We start from the raw sequence: 20,554 nt of genomic DNA, 5'->3' as shown, positions 1-20,554 counted from the left end.
AATAAATTCTTTGAATGTTGAATGAAGTACAAAGATGTTTATAAAAGTGCTATTTAAAGAAGAACAAAAGGAAAAACCAAAATAGACAGAAATGATTAAGCAAATTATACAATATTTGCCAAAACAAGGTCACATGTCTACCATCAAAAATTGTCCAGAAAGAACAATAGAAAAGATCAGGCTTTCAGAATTTTAAGTGTACTAGCAGATAATTTAGCCATTGATAATGGATGTTTTAAAAAACTTATCCCAGTTTCCAAAGGATTGACTTAGCATTAAGTTGAAAACATAAAAATAATAATGGGTAGTTGAACAAAAGAACTGATTTAGAAACTTAATTTTGATCAAAGAAGGTCCATAACAAAAAAATAACATTCACATTCATTAATTACCTCAGTAGATCCTTGTGCTGCTGAGACTTAAAAAAATAACTTACCCATATATTTCTTCATAGTCACTTCTAGGATTACGTGAAAATCATTCTAAAAGCCCTACCTGGTCTTAAGATTTTCAAGGTCTTCAGAGAAAATAGCATAGTTTTTCGTCAGGAATGTTCCCAGTTGGTTATCCTCTATGCCCAAATCTTTAAGAAACAGGAGTATCTGCTTAATGTCTTTTTCAAAATCCAGTCGCAGAAGGAGGTTGGCTGCATCCGGATGTTTTTCTATCTTGGATAAATCCACTCCTGGAATAAATTACGAACACCATTTGAAGATAACTGCTTGGCTGAGTCATTAAACTTTATATACAGAAACACAAGAAATTACTGATGGAGATCAACAACCCATCCCAAGGAGATCTGAGACAGGCCAATAGAAACTTCTAAATATTTTTAAACTAATTTGGTTGCAGAAATAAAAATAAATTTTAAAAAAATGTAGTACTTATTTCAAAGCCACGTATAAAGGAAAACAGTGCATTTGGGGCTAAATTTCCACCCAAAACAAATTCACTACGTCATATTGACCTAGGATCATCATCTTTACCGATGGTTTCTTGAATATTGTTTGCAGGATGCTTATGAGCCCCTAATGATCTCCACAGTAACTGCTTAACTGGTAATTCTGCAGGGTAACAAACCCTATGAATTGTTACTTTCTTTGAAGTTTATCATTTCTTTAATTATAAGCATTATTTTAAAAATTTGTTTATGATCGCCTCCACAGAAGGAATAAAAGTTACCCTGTGTCTTACTCATTGTATTCTCCAGGCCTTTAGCATAAAGACAAGTACCTTGAAGGAGCTCAAGAAATGTCTGCATGAAGCAGGTGAACATACACAGCCCTCAAGTACAAAATGAAGCAGAAAGTATACCACCTTCCGCCTTCACATATCCTTAGAATCTTAGGTAATCTAAGTAAATGAGACAAGGGACAGGAGAGATTAAGAAGGGGAGAAAGCAAGTTGTTATTTGACTTTGGTTATGGATATTATTAGATGTCCACATTAATTAGGCAGGGAATCAACGTAACCTTTGATTCAAAATTCTCATTAAAACTAAGCATTTTGGGCTTCCCTGGTGGCGCAGTGGTTGAGAATCTGCCTGCCAATGCAGGGGACACGGGTTCGAGCCCTGGTCTGGGAAGATCCCACATGCCGCGGAGCGACTAGGCCCGTGAGCCACAACTCCTGAGCCTGCGCGTCTGGAGCCTGTGCTCCGCAACAAGAGAGGCCGCAATAGTTGAGAGGCCCGCGCACCGCGATGAAGAGGGGCCCCCACTCGCCGCAACTAGAGAAAGCCCTTGCACAGAAACGAAGACCCAACACAGCCATAAATAAATAAATAAATAAAATTAAAAAAAAAAAAACAAAAAAACTAAGCATTTTATTCTCTCGCTTTTTTCCTTTTATCTGATTTTAAAAAATTAAACATGAATAGGAAAGGCCTATTCCTTATCTTTAAAATAAACATTTGAAAATAATGTAAAACTTTAGTTTAGACTTAAATTTTATATTCTTAAAAATATTTCTTCAGGTTAAAATGTAACTCTCAAACCGATTTCTAGATGGAACTTTACAGTCTTAAATATAAAAACAATGAAATAAAAGCACTTTTTTTTAATGGTGTCTACAACCAGAAAAATAAATTATAATTCCATGTATTATTAGATCCAAATATAATTCCAAACCCAAATTTCTTGATATTAAAACAGGTATTGATATAAGATGATCATGAACAGAAAAATAGATTACACAAACACACATACACACAGAATGAAGACACAGAATGAAGACCAAAAACAGATCCAGGATGAACTACAAATCTAGTATACAATAAGGACATTTCAAATCAATGAGGGAAAAGATGGACTATTCATTAAAATATAATGGGACCTCTAGCTATATATTTGAAAAATAATAATTCCTTCTATGTCTGATACAAAAATTAATTTCAGATAGATTAAGAATCTAAATATGTACTAACTCTAAAGCTACTAGAAGAAAACACAGAATTTTAAAAATAATATTAAGTATGACTACATAAGCCATTGTATGGCTTTCTGTAATACATGTATTTGCATAGAAAAAGGTGGGGTAATATATGTATTTGGGTAGAAAATTTGCACTCAACAAATTGGTGACAGTGGTTACCTTTGGAAAGTGGAACTGGAAATGTAGAGATGGTAAGAGTTCTCTCTCCTGTAACAGTCTGCACTTTTAACAACTAGATGTAATTCTTTTATAATTTAAAAGTAATACTAATAGAAAAATAAATTATCCGATGGATGGATAAATAAGATAGAAACTAGTCCCCAAAATCTGTGATAAGTGTGGGAAGGGATGCTTTGAAAATAACATAAAGGGTTCGGACTCCAAACTTATCTCAATATTACAGCTGACATGTGCTGAAGTGCCCCACTCAGCATGCGCCGTCACACCCTGACTGTGCCGAAATCGAATTCCTGAAAAGCTGCTTCTTAACAGCAACAGGAGAGCAGAATCTCACCAGGAGAGCACACTGCTGTCAGCACAAATACTTGGGCTTACTCACGATTTCATTAACTTGAAAAAATAGTCACTGAATGCCTCTCATGGACAAGGCACTTATGGGGATATAAAAAATGAGTAATACATGATTCTAACTTCTAGGTGACCACAGCCTAAGTTGGCTTTACCCCATCAGTTCAGTAACTATAATTACCACTGTATTCAGTTATGGTTACACATACTTAGTGCATCAATCAGGGTCTGGCAGGCAACAGTAGTTGTCCTAGAAAGTTCAAACGAAAAAAACTTTAATGAAGGGACTCTGTACAGTGGTGTGAGCAGAGTCAAGGGAACAAACAAGGGCATCCCTAGCGCTACAGAGACAGGGAGGAAAGAGTGTTATGGGAACCCAGAGGGAGCTGGAAGCTATAAAGAAAGGGCTGCTCAGTAGGAGCTGTTGCCATGGAGCAAGGCAGTTACATGACCCAAGGCTGGGAGGGAAAAGGGAAAAAAAACTCCCATCTGCCCTCCCTCTTCTCCTACAAGTGCCCCCCACTGCTGAAGCTGCCCAGAAGCCAGCTGGCAAAGGAGGCCGAGTGCAGAAGTTAGCCTCCTGGGATAAAGAACAAGCAGAGAAAGGGAGAAAACAGATCTGAGAAGCAGAGAAGAACCAGGACACTTGAGTCCTCAAAAATACTGTTTAACAAAGCAATCATGGCTCCTCTAGGGTACTGTTATTTAAGTTACTGCCAAGACGTGCTGTTGAAGTATCAGCATACAGATGAAGGAATGGCTGAAACATATTTCAAAGCTCTAGGTATACTGTGAATTATTTAAATGTAGGGACCACATGGGTCTTACGTTTATCTGGCATTACCCATAGCACCTCTCACAGGGCTGGGTAAGCCCTGGGCTTTCATGCCTGCAGCAGATGTCATCTTTCTCTCTCCTTTGAACCCACAGAACACTTTATTTGTATCTCTGTGTGGAATTTATCACTTCACCTTTCATTTTTGGATTTCTGTTATTCTTATGTATGTGTATTTAGATGCTCCTGAAGACCTGAAGCTTCTTGAGAACAAAGGCCATTCCCTATACATTTGAGTAACTTGCACAGGGACAGATGAGTAAACAATTATAATAGTGCTATTATTGCCAGGACTGAGGTAAGCAGGGGGTGATGCAAAGAGCCCAGAGGAGGGTCACCCTATCTGGAGGGTCAGAGAAGACATTTGGGAAGTTACTTGAACTTGAGTTAAGTTCTCCAGCTGTCAGACCTGGCCAGCAAAAAGGAGGGAAGCGGCAAGCAAGTGAAGCTGAAAGGCTAAAGCAAGGGCCAGACCAGGAAGAGCTTAGAAGGATTTCACGTAGGTCACTGACATAGGCAGATTTGCATTTTAGAAAGAGCACTAACGTTAGAGAGATTACCAGGGCAGTACTGCTGAAAGGAAGACTATCAAGTTCGGAAGCTCCGAACTTTTCACTGAAAACTAAGGCAGTGACTAAGCAAGGAGAGAAGCAGTGAATTTGAGATAATCCCTTGCCCATCCCGTTCTTCTCAATCGCCCAAAGGAGGTTTCTTATCTGGGAAAATCAAATAAGAGAAGTGCCAGGTCCAGAGATAATGGGAAAAGCAGAAAGTAGCAATAAGGTGCTAGACTGAAAATATTGGTAAGAGGACTAACCTAAGTTTGCAGGGAGATCTCTTGGCTGCCTTCAACCATCCAGAACTAGGAGCAACCTACCAGCCGACAAGCTAAGATGGTTATGGCGCAGGCCTAGAGAGAAACCGTCCACATCAGGAGGATAGCGGGCTCCAGAAGGAAGGTCAGGGTAGTAGGGAAATGGAAGTAATGTATCATCTGATAGGCTTGACTGTAGGAAAAACTGTCCTGAGAGGCCATTGGAAGTTGTGGGAAAATTTAAAGAAAACTAATCAAATGAAAAACAAAGCAATTGTTAACTCCAAGGAAATGAAAGGTTGTAAAGGAAGGAAAACAATCATAGCACACTTTCTAGACGGCCGTCGAGCAATATTTAGAATTATAATGAAATCAGTGACTAATGATTAACCTCAAAATTGTTAATATAGCCTATTGGGAGAATTGAAGAGAATGAGAGGGAAAAGTACGTGTATATATAAGAGATTAACTGATGTCTAAAATTGATGAACCAAGCAACAGCACCGTAAGCAATTACACGAACATTTAGAGGTTAAATACAAACAGAAAGAGCTAGGAAAGTAGATACTCTAGGGAACGGGGTGCGAAGTCAGGAAGGATGAAGCTGGGAGTACGGTTTTTCACTAGAAGCCTTTTCACACTATTCGACTTCTATGCATGTGTATGTATTTTGATAAAGATTAAAACTGCTAATTTTAAAAGTAAGGCAATAAAATAAGTGTAGGGTACTGAGACTTACCTAGAAGCACTAACTTCTTCAGAGTCTCGGAATGATCCACATAGTCTCGAAGTGTGAATGAAGATGGGGGCAGTGGAGGGTCCGCAATAATCTGAATGGCCTCCTCCTCGGAAATTGGCTGCAATGGAGACAATGGAGGCAAATCGTCCAGTCCTTTGCAGCCAGGATATGGAAAAGGAGAAGCGAGTTAGCTCTCCAATCTGTACACTTGAAGCTCCTTCTACAAAGACAGCCACTTGCCTAGTTTGCTTCTTTTTGAATCTTGGCATCATTTCTGAATTAAACATCTCAAAATTCCATATATTTTCTACCTTCTAAGAGGTAAGGTTAAGACTCTTGAGAGATATCAACTACTATTCCTCCAAGATAAGAAATCTGTTGGTGAAGTCCAGTACAAAATTCCTTTCCTTCACTTGTAATCAACAGGTATGAATGCTAAAGACCAACTGACCTTCAAGTACGTTTTGAGAAAGAGATCGAGTTTACCACAGCTTGTTAAGTTGGCCAAAAGTACAACATACCAGCCTGAATTGTACGGGTTCAAGTCATCACATCCTGAAGTGTCTTCACTTTGATCCAATCCCTTCTCCTCCAAGGTATTCTCAAATATGTCTGTAAGAGGACTTCTATGATTCTGCTTCTATCATCTACAATCCTTTGCCAAGGACATGACCTCTCTAGTACAGCCTTGAGTCTGAGGTTTGGTTTGTCTTAAGTCAAACCCTTAAGTATAGAAGATGCTGGTAACTGTAACCTACCTTAGGCTAAGGAATCAGGGCCGTGACTTTTTATTCTATTTTTGGTCTCTAATCACTAGCCTTTCTCATTTCTCATAGCCAGCCTCCCCTTCCTGCCCTTACCCCCCAGCTTGCTTGCTTTCATCTTCTACTTAACCTAATATTATCTCATTTACGGTGAAATATTCCTTGCATAGGAATGTGCCTAGAACAAGAAGCACAGGATGGAGAACACTAACTAAAAAAAACTACATGAGGGCGCTTTTTGGAGTGTGCTATTTGTTGTTCTTTTTGTTCTATTTGTTGATTGTGGTGGCTGTTACACAACTAAAAGCATTATGTCAAAATTCATAAGACCGTATACCCAAAAAGGAGGACTGTTACTTGGGTAAAACTATACCCTAACTAGGTATATAGAATAGGGTAAATTAAATCCTAATAAACCTAATTACCACCAGAAAAAAAATTTTTTTAAAGAATCTAAATAACGAACTTAGAAAGTGTTATTCATACAGCTACAAAACGTTCTTATACATATTAATCTCTAAACTTTTTTCTTAGTCAGTAAAACAGAGGCATAATAGAAGCAAATGAATAGAAGCGGCATTGTTCTTTTTCTTTCCTGGCACAAAGTATGACTTGAAATGGGCTAACAAAATGTAAACAGGTAGTCGTTCAATCTACCGAAGTGGGGCAAAGGGGAATTTTCTGAAACTTGAAAATTACCTTCTAGAGACAGTTCAGAATCAAAGCTGGGTATCTTTTGTGACTTCTGTGATGGCTCATTCACAGAAGGAAGCAGAGTGCTTTGGGCGCAATTAATCTCTTGCCCACTTGAGTTGGTAGACTGGGAACTATTCCACACAGAGGAAGTCCGATAAGTCTTAAACCCCGACCGGAGAAAGCAATCGTCAGAGGACAGCTGAGGCTGAGCAAAAAAGCCAGGCAACAATGTTTTTCCTGCTCTCGGAAAACATTTTCTGAGTTGCGTAGCAGTAACGGAGCTACTCAACTTAATTGAGTTGAGCCATCTGGGTATCTGTTGGGCTAGCAGGGCCATTTTTCTTGAAGTAGCCTACAAAAGAAATACATAACTATCAAAAAAGAGAAACGTATTTTACTTAAATGTTTAAAACAGTATTCAAACAACAAAAAGATAAACTGGAAATTATTTTTTTCTAATTAAAAGGTGTTTAATAAATTTAGATCCCTAAAGCAGTCAGATGTTTTTAAGCTCAGGAAAAGCCAAAAACAAGGCAGTTTCAGTTACAAACCAAAAGACAGGAACTTCTGAACTGGAAAAATAAAGATATACTTTGCAATTTAAAAACAAAAAGCAAAATCAGTGGCGTAAGAAAAACAATTAAAACAAAAATCCGTAAATGTTCAAATTACAGCTGAACCTGTTAATATTTAAAGAAAACAGGTGATGCAATTAAGTGCTCTTGAAATTTGGTTTGAAGGACATTTAAGAAGAAGATTGCTGATCAAAATAACACTGAATTATTCAGATGCATTTTATGTACGTACATTCATCACAAAATAAAAATAGGAAGAATTCTACTTGGTCTTAAATGAATCATAAAATATTATCATTGCTATCTAGAAGGTTGTTTCTTGCTTCATTCTCAGGGTTGAGCACTATTATTACACAGATAAAGCCGTTCCTCAAAAGAGAACTAAACAAAACCAGTTTTGCCAAATTCTGTTTGACTGTAGGAAAAAAGAAAAAGCCTTTTAAAAAAAGGATTAAAACTAATAAGCAAAATGAACAGACAGAAACAATAAGCAACCAGCAATGAATATATATATATTTTGACTGAAAAAGCAGTTGTTTTTAAAGAGACTTTTATCAGGAAAGGACTTTTATATTTAGCCAGCTTAATTAAAGGGTAAATTTGGTGCATATTATTTTATATTAAGTAAGACAATCCACATAAAATACAGCATAGAGTCTAGCATATGCAAAATGCCCAACAAATGTTAGCCATCATCATCAATATTATTACTGATTACACAACCAAACATAAACGAACTCTGAATTAACTGTTGCATACAACTTTTTGATTTCTCTCTATTCTGAAATTCAGCTTGTTTTATGCTCTGAATTAGACCAGATAAATGCTTGAGGGTCTAACCTCCTCTTAGAGATTTGTGGTTTAGGGAAGTCTCCTGAAAGGAATTTATAAAAGTGAAATGTCTCACTGTCATTCTGAAATGATCTTAGAAAGGAAAAAAGTATTTACAATAGATAGCCTTGTGGGATAGGTGACTTTTGTTAAACTTTGGTGGGAAATGAGCCTCCAAATCTGCCGTGTTTCCCCTCAAACCTACAATATTCATTCTCTGCACAGCAATGTCATAAGAGCATTGAGCTGGAAGCCAGAAGACCTGTTATGCTGCATTAAGACTATGTTTTTCACCGTGATGCAGCACAACGACTGGCCCATGATGGGGGGGTTCAATAACCATTCTTTAAATGACAACTTTTTTTTTTTTTTTTTTTTTTTTTTAAATTTATTTATTTATTTATTTTTGGCTGTGTTGGGTCTTCGTTTCTGTGCGAGGGCTTTCTCTAGTTGCGGCAAGTGGGGACCACTCTTCATCACGGTGCGCGGGCCTCTCACTATCGCGGCCTCTCCTGTTGCGGAGCACAGGCTCCAGACGCGCAGGCTCAGTTATTGTGGCTCACGGGCCTAGTTGCTCCGCGGCATGTGGGATCTTCCCAGACCAGGGCTCGAACCCGTGTCCCCTGCATTGGCAGGCAGACTCTCAACCACTGCGCCACCAGGGAAGCCCCTAAATGACAACTTTTAAAAAGGTTATGGGTACAATAAGATGATTCTTAAGCTCCAAAATGTTTTGACTTCTCAGTTTGTCTAAGCAATGTCCTACTTTAAAGCAAACTCCTGAAATCCCAAACTCACTCTGAAGCCTCTAGGGTAAGGCTCAAATTAAAACTCCTCTCACATTAGAACGATTTGCTTTTGAATTCTATCCATATTCATTAAAAGATCTTTATGCAAACAAACAACTAATGTTTATCCTTCTGTTTTTATTTACAAGCGCACTATCTTCACTACATCATCATTTCATCGTTGTGTATACCTCTTAACAGTTGATTAACTGTTCGTTCACGAGAGCAGGGCTGGGTCTCATCTCTGGATCCACCCTCCCAGTGACTATTCTCTCTAGCCCAGAGCCTTGCGCTGCTCCAGTGTTTTATGGACGGAAATGAATCAGTTGCAACTACGGTTAGCTCATCTGCTTACACAGTATTTAAACCCGGTAAGGCATTTGCGCATGTGTGTAAAAACCCTACCCCGTGATCAGCCCTCTAACACGACCCTTTTCATCAGGAAGGTTAAAGTTAAAGAAAAAAAACCTGTAATAATTCTGAAGTCCATTAAAATATGTCATATACTAGTTCTCAACTGTGTGCCTTAGTATTTCGTTAGGAATAGGAATTGGCACTTAAATATTCTTTGGCGAGGGTTCAAGATTTCGACCTGTGTAAGGCTAATAAATGAAATCAGGAGATGAAAGGTGGGTGGGAGGATGGCTTCGTAATAACGGGCCTCTCATCTACTGCTTGACGCCCTCCCTAGGCCATTTTAACAAGTCCATTTTAGTTCCCCAACCGAACTTCCGGAGGAAGGCCGTTGACATGCTGGACCTCCTTCCGCGTCCTCCGCAAAGCGCGCGAATAAACAAACATGATTGCGTTTTCGTTTCATCAGCCAAGAAAACAAAACGAAATTATTCACCCTTAATTGAAGACCTAAAGGCCAAGTGGTCCCCGGGCGCGGCCTACACCAGGATAGGGCCGGACCCGAACCCCAGCAGGGAGCACGCCCCTCGCGCTCCGGCGGCTCCCGCTTTACCTGTGGCGAGGCCTATGCCTCGTGGTCTTTCTCGCAGGGGCCACCAGACTGGCCGGGCCGCGCGGACTGCCCCGCAGCACAGCTACCCCACTTGTCTGCCCGCCCGCCGGTTGCTCCTAGCTCCCTAGCCCACGTGGGCTGAGGCCGGAGTGGGCCAGACCATCTGCGAGGCTGCGCGGGGGGAGAGCGGGCGGCGTGCGGGGGACAGAGCCGGCCAAGGGCCACAGTTTCCCTTCTCCTGCGCGCCGCCTCCCTCCAGACTCTTCCACTTGGAACCTAAAGCCACTGCGAGTCCCTAGAGATGCACGTCCCCCAACGCCAGCCGGGGCCCGGCGAGCGGCGCCCCCCGCCAGAGGCTGCGTTGGCGGCGCCGCGACCCCGCCCTCCCGCGCCTGTCCTTCCCTCTGCTCCCTGCCTTTGCTCCTCGCCAGACCCGGTCCCGGCGTCCAGCCGCTTTCTCGCTGCGGCTCGTCACCTCCGGGGTCCCAGCCTCCACGGGCCGGGGCCGCCGCCGCCGCAGGACGGGGAGGCGGGCCATGGCGTCCTGCGTGGGGAGCCGGACCCTGAGCAAAGATGATGTGAACTACAAGATGCATTTCCGGATGATCAACGAGCAGCAAGTGGAGGACATCACCATCGACTTCTTCTACCGGCCACACACCATCACTCTGCTCAGCTTCACCATCGTCAGCCTCATGTACTTTGCCTTCACCAGGTGAGGCGGGCCGGGCTGCGCTGGGGGCGCGCCCTTGGGCGAAGGGAAGGGGCGGATGGGAGGCCGTGGCGGGGAGCATGGCCGGGTGAGGAAGTGGGCTGACTGCTCCACGCACACGCTCTTCCACCGGCGGGCATGTCACCTAGCACACCCAGCTTCCTTCCCGACAGCTCCTCTGGACCGGCGTTCGTCCCTACCCTCCAACCCACCCCCATCCCCACTCCCATCGCCACCGCCACCCCTCTCCATACCACCTTTCCCCATACAGCGCCTCGGGCCACGTAAGGAACACTCGTGGGTCACCTAGCACGATCTCCGCCCCCCCTTCTCTCGCGGCTCTCAGCGTCGCTCCCCACACACATCACGACACTGGCCCCCTCCTCTCCGGCCTCCGTCCCTGCCTAGCACACCGCATGAATCATCGGGTATGCACCACTTTCAGCACATACCTCTTCACACTGAAAACACCCCTGTCCACAGCGTCTTCCACGCACCATCCACAGGCCCAGGACACAACCCAGACCCCTTCCCGCGGAACTCCTCCAGTATTCGGCACTACCCGCGTGCACAAAATGCACACGTGCGGTGCACTCCAGTCTGTATGCATTGCACGCAGATCATCTCGCGTAACCCTTCCCCCAGCCTCAAACACCACTGTCTGTACCACAACAGAAACTGCGGCCGTGGACACACACATCACAGCAGACATTCCAGCACTGCCACACAGACACCAACCCACCACACATCACACAGTGCATGCTCTGTTCTGTTCATCACCTAACATACATGCTGAAATGAGACATTGTCAGGCCATTGTAACAGTGCCTGGTGCATCATAAATGCTATGGAAAGTGTTAAATAAAACGCACAAACCTCACACACTGTAGCACAACTCTCATATCCCCCTGAAAACACACACTCAAAGCACTTCTAATATATACCTGTGCATAGGAGTTAACCCTGCCCAACTTTCGTCAGCCCAGAGTTTATAACTCTACCTCACTGAACATGTGGCCCTTCAACCCCAAGCCAGGGAACTGATTCATGCCTAAATGATAGGCACACCTTGGGTCCTACTTATAAGGATTCATGTTTTCTGAATGAATCTCTTTAAAGAAAGAAAAGGTATGCCTATACCATGCTTAAAAGACCAACCCAGAGAACTGGAGTTTTGGAGCCACACTGTTGGTCTCAAGACTATTTGTGTGACCTTGGTTAAGTTATTTAACCTTTCTCTGAGACTCAGGATCCACCTTTAAAATGGGGATAGAACATGTACTTACCTCATATGGAGTTATAAGGATTAAATGAATATGTGTGAATGCACTTAGCAGAGTACTTGGCACATGATGCATAATTAATGTCAGTTACTTCTCTCCTAGTATATTTATCCAACAATCAATGGTTCTCAGCCCCGATCCGCAGAAACTGCAGGGTTATATTCAGTGGCCACAAGCATTGAGGGAACTTCTGGTATTTAGTGGGTGGAGGTTAAGGATGCTAAATGTTTATAACTCAAGGGATAGCATTGTACGACAAAGAGTTGTCCCTTACACACGGGCACACATGTGCACCTACACGCTTGTATACACACAAGTGCCAATGGTGTCTCCCTTGAAAATAAATGCGCTTTTTCAGATTTTAAAACTAATAATGTCCTCCTACATCACACTTGTTCCTTATCTCCACAATCCATTTGACTCTTGATTCTTATTTTGTAACTGTTTATCTATTTGCATGACTCTATCTAAAGCCATAAAGCATATAAACAATTACTCTTAATGATTGAGGGAAACAGCTACTATTATTGTAAAATCTTCTGCTAATGCTCTGCAGTGGGATAAGACCAGATCTTTCCACAGTATCCAACCAAGAACATATTTCTAGCTTTGGAGAGAAATCAGTCTTGTCCCTATTTATGGTTGCCCTCAAATACTTATCATGTCATCTGATTTTACCACCTAGTAGCTGTGTGGCCACTTAATTTTGCTAAGCCTCAGTTTCCTTATCTGTATGTAAAGTGAAAATATCTAGTAATACCTGATAGGATTTTGTTATAAGGGCTCAATTCATTTTTTTAGATAATCTGTATTTAGCTCAATGCATGACAAATAGTAAGTGCTCAGTAAACATTAGCTATTGTTATTATTACATCATTTCATTGTATGTTAATGCCTTCTAAATTATGTTTGTCATTCAGTGAGAGTGTGGTGTGCTCTATAATTAAGAAAAGGGATAAAGACATTGGAAAAATGGACAGTGCTTTGCTCGGATAACATACATCCCTGTTTCATATTAACTTCAGTTTCACTTCATCTCGTGTGGGTTGGCAAGAGATGGAATTAGTGCAGGAGTTTCTTTGGAACTTAGAAAAGTAATTATGGCATTTTATTTTAAATAATGAGAAGCAAGAATGAGCAGTTAGTTTCAGCCTTTTATCTTTAATATTATTCTAGACCCTTTCAGAACAGATTTCTCTTCCTCTTTTCTAATACAGAAAGTCACATTCTTCTGGAATTTCCCTTTTACAGCATATTCTGCCAAAGCATTCAATAAATTACAGCAGTGAAACTCTAAGAAATGAATATGAATTTTAACAGCTTGTCAAACGTAATAGAAAAGGCATAATCTGAACCTCAGGCTATGGCCTTTTCCAAAAATGATAATAATTTTACTTCTTCCACTAATTTCAAAGAGACAGAAGTCACATATTAAAGAACTACTTAATAACAAGTTTCATGTTATAGAAAATCATAAGCACCATTAGTACAATTAGTACTTACTGTGTCTTCCTCATTTTTTGTAATGATTTGTGACCCCTTAAACTGAGACATTACAGTGATAGCTCTGTCTTCTTCCATAAAGACTGAAAGTAATTACTTCTTAAAGTTTGTTTTTCAAAGACTAGTAGTTGAAGAGAGCCAGGGATAGAATACTTTCGGGGTGTCAGATTACCCGTATGTGTGAAACAGTACCTGGGTCATGTCACATGCTGCAGAGACACAGCAAGAATTTAGGATTGGCAAGGATTAGATGCCTGTCACAGAAGTCTGAGACAAGTTTGGACTTATCAAGCAGTTCTTTTGTTAAATAACAACTAGGCCAACTCACTGTTAAATCATAGCGTTTAAATCTCCAGTCCCTATCACTAACAATAAAGCCAGATGTTATTGAATCATTCCCCCTAAGATTGGAAAAGCTCACTTTGCCACATTTTAGGATAAGTATTTTTAGAAATTAAATGCTTTGGCATATGTCTTATAAGTTTGTTCAGCCAAAGTAGGGCAAGGAGAGCCTTTCTCTTAAGCTCAGAGTGCCTCATATTTACGCTGCTTCATAGGTTGGTAAACTTGGAAACGTTGAATGGCCTCACTTTCAAACACTCAGGCTTTAGATTTGAAAACACCAAAATTTACGAAATGACGTTCGTAGCAGCTCACTCTCTCCTTAAGAGGCACCTGGCAGTAAAACAGTGGAGTCAGTCACTCCAGTGACACTTGTCCAGCAAAAATCATCACTTACCCAGAAGAGATTGCCTTCCTGCTGCTTCCTGTACCTAAGGAATCATCTGCTTACCTATGGTTTCTCCTTGATATGGGACTGAGGAGGCGGATGAGGGCAGGGAAATGGACAGACTTTTGATTGATTGATTTTTCTTTGTTGGTGATACTGGTTTTTACTTCATTTCCTTCAGTGGCTTTGGAGCTCCAGCTCTTCATCTTATTACGGAGCCATAGTTCCACCTTCTGTGTCTCTTCCCTCCTGGATGCCTGCCAGCCTTCCCTGTTCTTTCCCTGTAGACCATATCAATTCCCATTAGAAAATAACTCCTGATCCTGCCGATTCAGTTGTCTTGAGCCTATTTCCTTTATGTACATCATGTTCTTTCTCTCCCAATAACAGAAGGCCTGGCTGTCCTTGTTCCAGGACACCAGCAATGTTAAATGATCCTCCATGTCGGCTGTGTACTGGGGCTACACCAGCCTTGGAGGTGAAGGAGTGCACTGTGTTAGGTGGCGCCATCTAAAGAGGTCCAGTTAACAGCCATCTTTTTTTTTTTAATTTATTTATTTTTGGCTGTGTTGGGTCTTCGGTTCTGTGCGAGGGCTTTTCTCTAGTTGCGGCGAGCGGGGGACCCTCTTCATTGCTGTGCGCGGGCCTCTCACTGTCGTGGCCTCTCTTGTTGCGGAGCACAGGCTCCAGACGCGCAGGCTCAGTAGCTGTGGCTCACGGGCCCAATTGCTCCGCGGCAAGTGGGATCCTCCCAGACCAGGGCTCGAACCCGTGTGCCCTGCATTGGCAGGCGGACTCTCAACCACTGCGCCACCAGGGAAGCCCAACAGCCATCTTAACATTTGTCTTCCTCACTTCCTATTTGAATCATAATTTTTATTGGATTTAAATAAGCACCTTTTAGGGACTTCCCCGGCAGTCCAGTGGTTAAGACTCCGTGCTTCCACTGCGGGGGGCGCGGGTTCGATCCCTGGCCGGAGAATTAAGATCCCGCATGCCCCGTGGTGCGGCCATAAATAAATAAGCACCTTTTAATTATCCTTTCTTATCCTTATTTCTGGTGTTTTATGTCCTTAATAAGATTATACGTTTATTGAAGGAGAAAATGTGTCATATTTCTTTGGGGTCTTCTGTAGTAAATAAGCATCTGAGTGACTCAAATATTTATTTGGTTTACATGATGCTTACCTCAGAGAGTTTACATGCCTAGTATTGCTGCCTAGTGTTTAGCATTTTAGGTATAATTCTATTACCAAGTGTAGTATAGTTTATCTTGTGATATAATCCCTCTAGCCCCAGATTTCTATAGGGAAGTTATCAGCGTTTTAGTCGCAGCAAATCTGGAAGCCAGGGACTCGTCCAGGCAGCTAGGACTGCTTTCCTGAGCCCTAGGTCCTGGCATCACATTTAATTTAGTTCAACAGTCCGCACTCCACCCAGCCCAGGTCTCCACCATCCTGGAGTTCATCTAGTTTATCTTCACCAGGTCCAGTTGGGCCTTAGTAGCTTTCAGAGCTGTCCTCCTCTGCCCATGCCCAGGCTTTGGCTCGGCAAACCCCCTGATCTCTGGGATAGACGCTCCCAGGCCTTGGCTCCATTTCCCTCCGGTCCATCGTCCACACTGCTTTCCTCATGACCTTTTGAAATCAAGATCGTGATCTCATCCGTCCCCTGCTTACACTCTTTCCCTGGATCCCCATCACCTACAGCACGTGCTCGCTGGACCCTAAGCTCTTTCGTTACAGAGCCTTACATCTCCCCACACCTGTACACGGCACACGCAGCAGGCCCAGACAGCTCCCTGGCTCTGCACCTAATGCCAGGCTGGCACCTCTCTCTGACTGGAGAGCACCTCCTGCTCTCCTGCCATGAGCCCACCGCATCCCTGGCAACGCACCTGGATGGTCCCCCTCCAGCCACCTTTCTTGATTGTTCCAGAAGGCTCAGAGGAAGAAATGTTTATATACTTCCAAACATTTTTTTTTATTTTTTTATTTTTTATTTTTATTTTTATTTTTTTTTTAATTAATTTATTTATTTTTGGCTGTGTTGGGTCTTTGTTTCTGTGCGAGGGCTTTCTCTAGTTGCGGCAAGCGGGGGCCACTCTTCATCGCGGTGCGCGGGCCTCTCACTATCGCGGCCTCTCTTGTTGTGGAGCACAGGCTCCAGACGCGCAGGCTCAGTAGTTGTGGCTCACGGGCCTAGCCGCTCCGCGGCATGTGGGATCTTCCCAGACCGGGGCACGAACCCGTGTCCCCTGCATTGGCAGGCGGATCCCTAACCACTGCGCCACCAGGGAAGCCCCTTTTTTTATTATTGTATCTCTCCTGTTGTAGTATTTGTTTCTATATCAATTTCTTGAGGCCAGATATCTTAATCATCACAGAATACACACCCAGTAAATGCTAAATGAATCAAATATAAAAAAAATCATTTATACAATGTGAACTTTCAAAAACTATCACTCTTCTCTTTTAGTTGATACGTCAGCTGTAATTCTTAAAAAGAATCCTAACTTTTTATAAAATGAAACGAATGTAGTCTTCAAAGCTAGTTAACATCGGTCCACCTTGTAACCCGGGACTGAGTTTTCCACTGGGAGAGAGGATCCTTAACGGTGGCTAGCCTCATAAACATGAGCCTACCTGTGGGTCTCAGTTTCAAGGATTCCTATTAAAGAGATGGAAAGGAGAAGATAGGAGGGGGAGAGCGGACAATCAACTTTGCAGCCTTAGGAGTCAGAATAGAGTTCTTACCTTCCTGGCCCCAGGGAGACAGCCTTGTCTAAAGATTGTCTGTGAGTGAATGGAGTTTGTTTTCCCGGTCTCCTTGCCTGTAGCCTGTTGTTCAAGTTTAAGAATCTGAGTCCAAAACTTTTTGAGTTCAAACCTTTGTTAAAAAAACTCAGGGCTTTCCTTATACTTGTCCTGCTTTTAGGGTTCTCTCCTGGGTAGTTACCTATACTCAAACAGGGGTGACAGAAGGAGTTGAGATGTTTGAGTACTTGATTGGTCAGCACTGGGGCGGGAAAGTGCAGTGGAGCCTGTGGGCCCAGGCCGTGACTCCCCCTCATGTTACCTGGGTCTCGGGCCTGCTCAGCCCTGGCCTCTTGCTCTTTCTGGCACCCACCACATTGAGAAGGCCTGCTCTGTGCCAAGCGTTGTGCTGGGCCCTGGAGATACAGTGGGTGAATGAGATGGGGCCTGAAATTACAATTTTACTCTACTCCATTCAGTATTTTCACTGTGTATGGTCAGGGCTACGCCAGCGTGCTTCTGGAGCTCCTCCTAAATTTAGCAGAACTTCAGGGAAAAGGACTCTGCCTCCCTAAGCTTGTCGGTATCATACCGGTAAGGGTGGCAGTCTTGACCTAGAGCCAGCATTCCAGAAGCCCTGGCATCTACTTCACTCTGGCTCTATTTGTTGTAACTGTGGGCAAGATAAAGCAAGAGCTTTATTTTCTTCATCCTTCAAGTAGAGATAATACTCCCCCACAGAACTGTGGAGCAGTTCAATCAAATGCCAGCTGGGAAAGGTCTTTGGAAAGTTCAGAGCCCCAGAGACCGAGGCGCTTGTTATTAGAGCCTCAAGAGGACCTAGGAAAGAGGTCAGGGCACTGCCACGGCATCACAGTTGAAAGCTTGAAGTCTTTTTATTTTTTGTGGCTGTAAAGTAAAATGTCTTATTTGAGCAAGAATCCTGAGGCCAGGAAAAGTCAAGATGGGGGTCTGGCAGCCCTGACTGCAGGTTATGAGCTCCCCTGGGAAGTGAGAACTACATTGCCCCCTCAAAGCCTGAGGAGATGGTAACAACCCCACGAACAGGGGCCAGTCTTGTGTGAACAATCGAGGTGGGTTTTTGGTTTTGGGGGTGTTTTATCAGGTTAATCAGAGGCAGTGCCAGCGAATTGAAAACTTTTCTCTCAGGCCAAAGTTATACTAAGATAATAATTTAATTTTTATGTCTTACTGTGCTTTTCATCATGATTCTCGCAAGAATCAGGACCAAGTTTGTTCATCTTTGTCCCCAACGATAGGTGTCAGCTAGCTGACGGAATGGGTGGACAGACATTGTAAACTAATAACTGACAGACCCTCTGTGCCAGGCACTGTTCTAAGTCCATCGCACATGTTATTTTATCCTCACAACAACCCTGTGAGGTAGAACTATTATTACCCTTTGATATACTGAGGAGGAAACCAAGGCACAGAGAGGTTGAGTAATCTGCCCAAGGTCACACAGGCTGATAAGTGTGAAGTCAGAATTCTGGTCCACGCAGTCTGGCCACAAGCCTGTCTTCCTTGTCACTGCACCAAACAGCCTCCTAAAGGGGGAAAAACTTAGACTTTGGAGTCAGTAAAATGCAGATTATGATCATTTCCCCCTTTGAGGGTGTTAGGAAGATTAAGAGAGCTAACATGCAAAGCAGCTAGCTAGCTTTCTGAGTGAGGCACAGATCTAGTGGATGTCCACAGATTAAACCCTTCTTGTCCTCTAATTGAGGGTCTCTGGAGTCAGTAGTGTGGTCTTTGGGGCCTTTGCAGCCAAGTTGCTTTTCATGATTAACTATGGAAAATGTCTGTGTCCCTCGGCATATGGTTAAGTCTCTGGATTGCTGGGAGCGGAGAGAGAAGAGGCCACACCAGAGCTTACAGAATGGCCCTGTGTGGTCAGCTTGTCAGGAGGCCGGTGGGGTGGGCAGCCTCCTCAGTCATGCATTCCGTTCTTTCTGCGCGCCCACCTCTTGCAGGGACTGTGCTGGATGCCGAGGGTACACCCTTCCTACCCTCAGGAAAGCCAGAGGGTGTATCTGGGGCTGCTAGTCTGATAGGACTCAAGATTTCTTCTTTCGCTCACCTGCCTACCCTTCAATCTTCGATCACAGGAGTTTGATCTTCCTCTACTATATATTTTCAGTTTTGCCAAAGATCTTGCTGTCCATCTTTGATACTTTTTGTTTTTCTAATTAGGCAAGTATAAAACGGCCAGCTTTTCAGACTCGCTGCTGTTTTATTCAGGTTTAATTGGCTTTTTTTTTTTACTTCTGAAACTAGGCCATTCTTTTGATCCTGTCTTTCTAATAAAATGGCTCAAAATTTACAAAATTGCAGTTTCATTGTTTTATCACTGATCTCAAGTTCTTACAAATTTAATGTTGATGTATAATTGACTTTTTTGAAACGTAACATATCTACATTGCTTAAAATCCAAAGTACCCCAAAGGGTATATAGTGAAAAGTCTCACCTCACTCTTCTTTTATCCTCTTTGGAGAAAACCAGTGTCACCATATCTCGGATGGATTTCCAGAGACATGCTATGCAGCCACGAGCAGAAGTTACAAGTTATATATACATACACACGCTCTCTTTTTTACATAGAAAGTTGCTTACTATACTCACTGCTCTGCAAATTGCTTTGTTTACTTCATGATCTCTTAAATTATTCTGTATCAGTTAATTAATTAAAAGCTTCATTCTTTTTACAGCTGCCTAGTACTCCATTTTGAGACGGAGCCATAATTTACTTAATCAGTCCCTTTTCGGTAGACATTTAGTTGTTTCCAAGTTTTGCTAATAAATATAATGCCACAGTGAACAACCTTGTACATATGTCATTTTTGCATAAATGAAGGTATATCTGTGAGATACATTGTCATACATGGAATTGCTGGGTCACAGGGTATATGCATTTGTAAATTAATAGGTTGCCAAATGGCGCTCCATAAAGGTGGTATGTGAGAATGCCTGTTTATCTATTTCTGCATAGCCTCACCAGCTCAGTCATTAAATTTTTACCTTTGTCCATAAGGTAGATAAAAATGGTCTCTTTGTGTTGTTTCCATTTGCCCATCTCTTACCATGAACAAGGTTGGGCATCTTTTTTTTCACTTGCCTGAGAGCCAATGGATTTTTCTGCTCTGTGAACTGTCCCTTCATATCTTTTGTCCATTTTTCTATTTGCTTTTCTTTGTCCATTTGTTCTTTCTGTTAATTGATTTGGGGGGAGAGCTTTGTAATTAGGGGAGTTAACCCTTTGCCTTCATATGAGTTGCAGATATTTTTTCCAAGTTTATGATTTTGTTACTGATTTCTTTGCCATGCAGATTTGTCAGCTTTCTCCTTTACGACTTCGGAGGTTTGTATCGTACTTTGGAAAGGCCTTCCTCACTCTGAGATTGTTGTGTCTTGTTTAGGGGTTTTGGGGTTTTTTTTAAATTCTCCCATCATTTCTTCTAGAATTTTGTTTTGGTTTTACTTTTAGTTTCTTGAATCATCCAGAATATATTTTGGTATAAGTTGTGAGTTATGGGACTCCATCTTCTTTTCCTAGGCCACAGTTATTCATTTTAGCCTTG

The 20,554-nt window shown here is 42.4% G+C and overlaps 2 protein-coding genes across 5 annotated transcripts in view; one reads left to right on the top strand and one right to left on the bottom strand.

Annotated features, from left to right (window-relative positions):
• The window catches only part of MTERF3 (mitochondrial transcription termination factor 3), a 30,611-nt gene extending 17,055 nt beyond the window's left edge, over positions 1-13,556 (bottom strand). Inside the window, exons 1-4 of one of the 4 annotated variants that reach the window (XM_036830733.1) lie at positions 13,469-13,556; positions 6,813-7,161; positions 5,350-5,502; positions 496-685 (exon numbers count right to left, since the gene is read on the bottom strand). In XM_036830733.1, coding sequence (XP_036686628.1) covers positions 496-685; positions 5,350-5,502; positions 6,813-7,161; positions 13,469-13,546 — 770 coding nt within the window. In that variant the 5' untranslated portion in view covers positions 13,547-13,556. Of the gene's footprint in view, positions 1-495; positions 686-5,349; positions 5,503-6,812; positions 7,162-9,853; positions 10,110-13,468 lie in introns of those variants that run through there. The other 3 variants (XM_036830732.1, XM_036830735.1, XM_036830734.1) reach the window with 3 other exon arrangements.
• Positions 10,383-20,554, top strand: part of PTDSS1 (phosphatidylserine synthase 1) — a 68,249-nt gene continuing 58,077 nt past the window's right edge. Inside the window, exon 1 of the mRNA XM_036830731.1 lies at positions 10,383-10,685. Coding sequence (XP_036686626.1) covers positions 10,507-10,685 — 179 coding nt within the window. The 5' untranslated portion in view covers positions 10,383-10,506. The remainder of the gene's footprint in view (positions 10,686-20,554) is intronic.

The sequence above is a fragment of the Balaenoptera musculus genome, chromosome 17, assembly GCF_009873245.2.
Source record: "Balaenoptera musculus isolate JJ_BM4_2016_0621 chromosome 17, mBalMus1.pri.v3, whole genome shotgun sequence".
In the NCBI taxonomy this organism is placed as follows: Eukaryota; Metazoa; Chordata; class Mammalia; order Artiodactyla; family Balaenopteridae; genus Balaenoptera; species Balaenoptera musculus.
The sequence above is the reverse complement of the archived record's forward strand: the minus strand, read 5'-3'. Positions and strand labels throughout refer to the sequence as shown.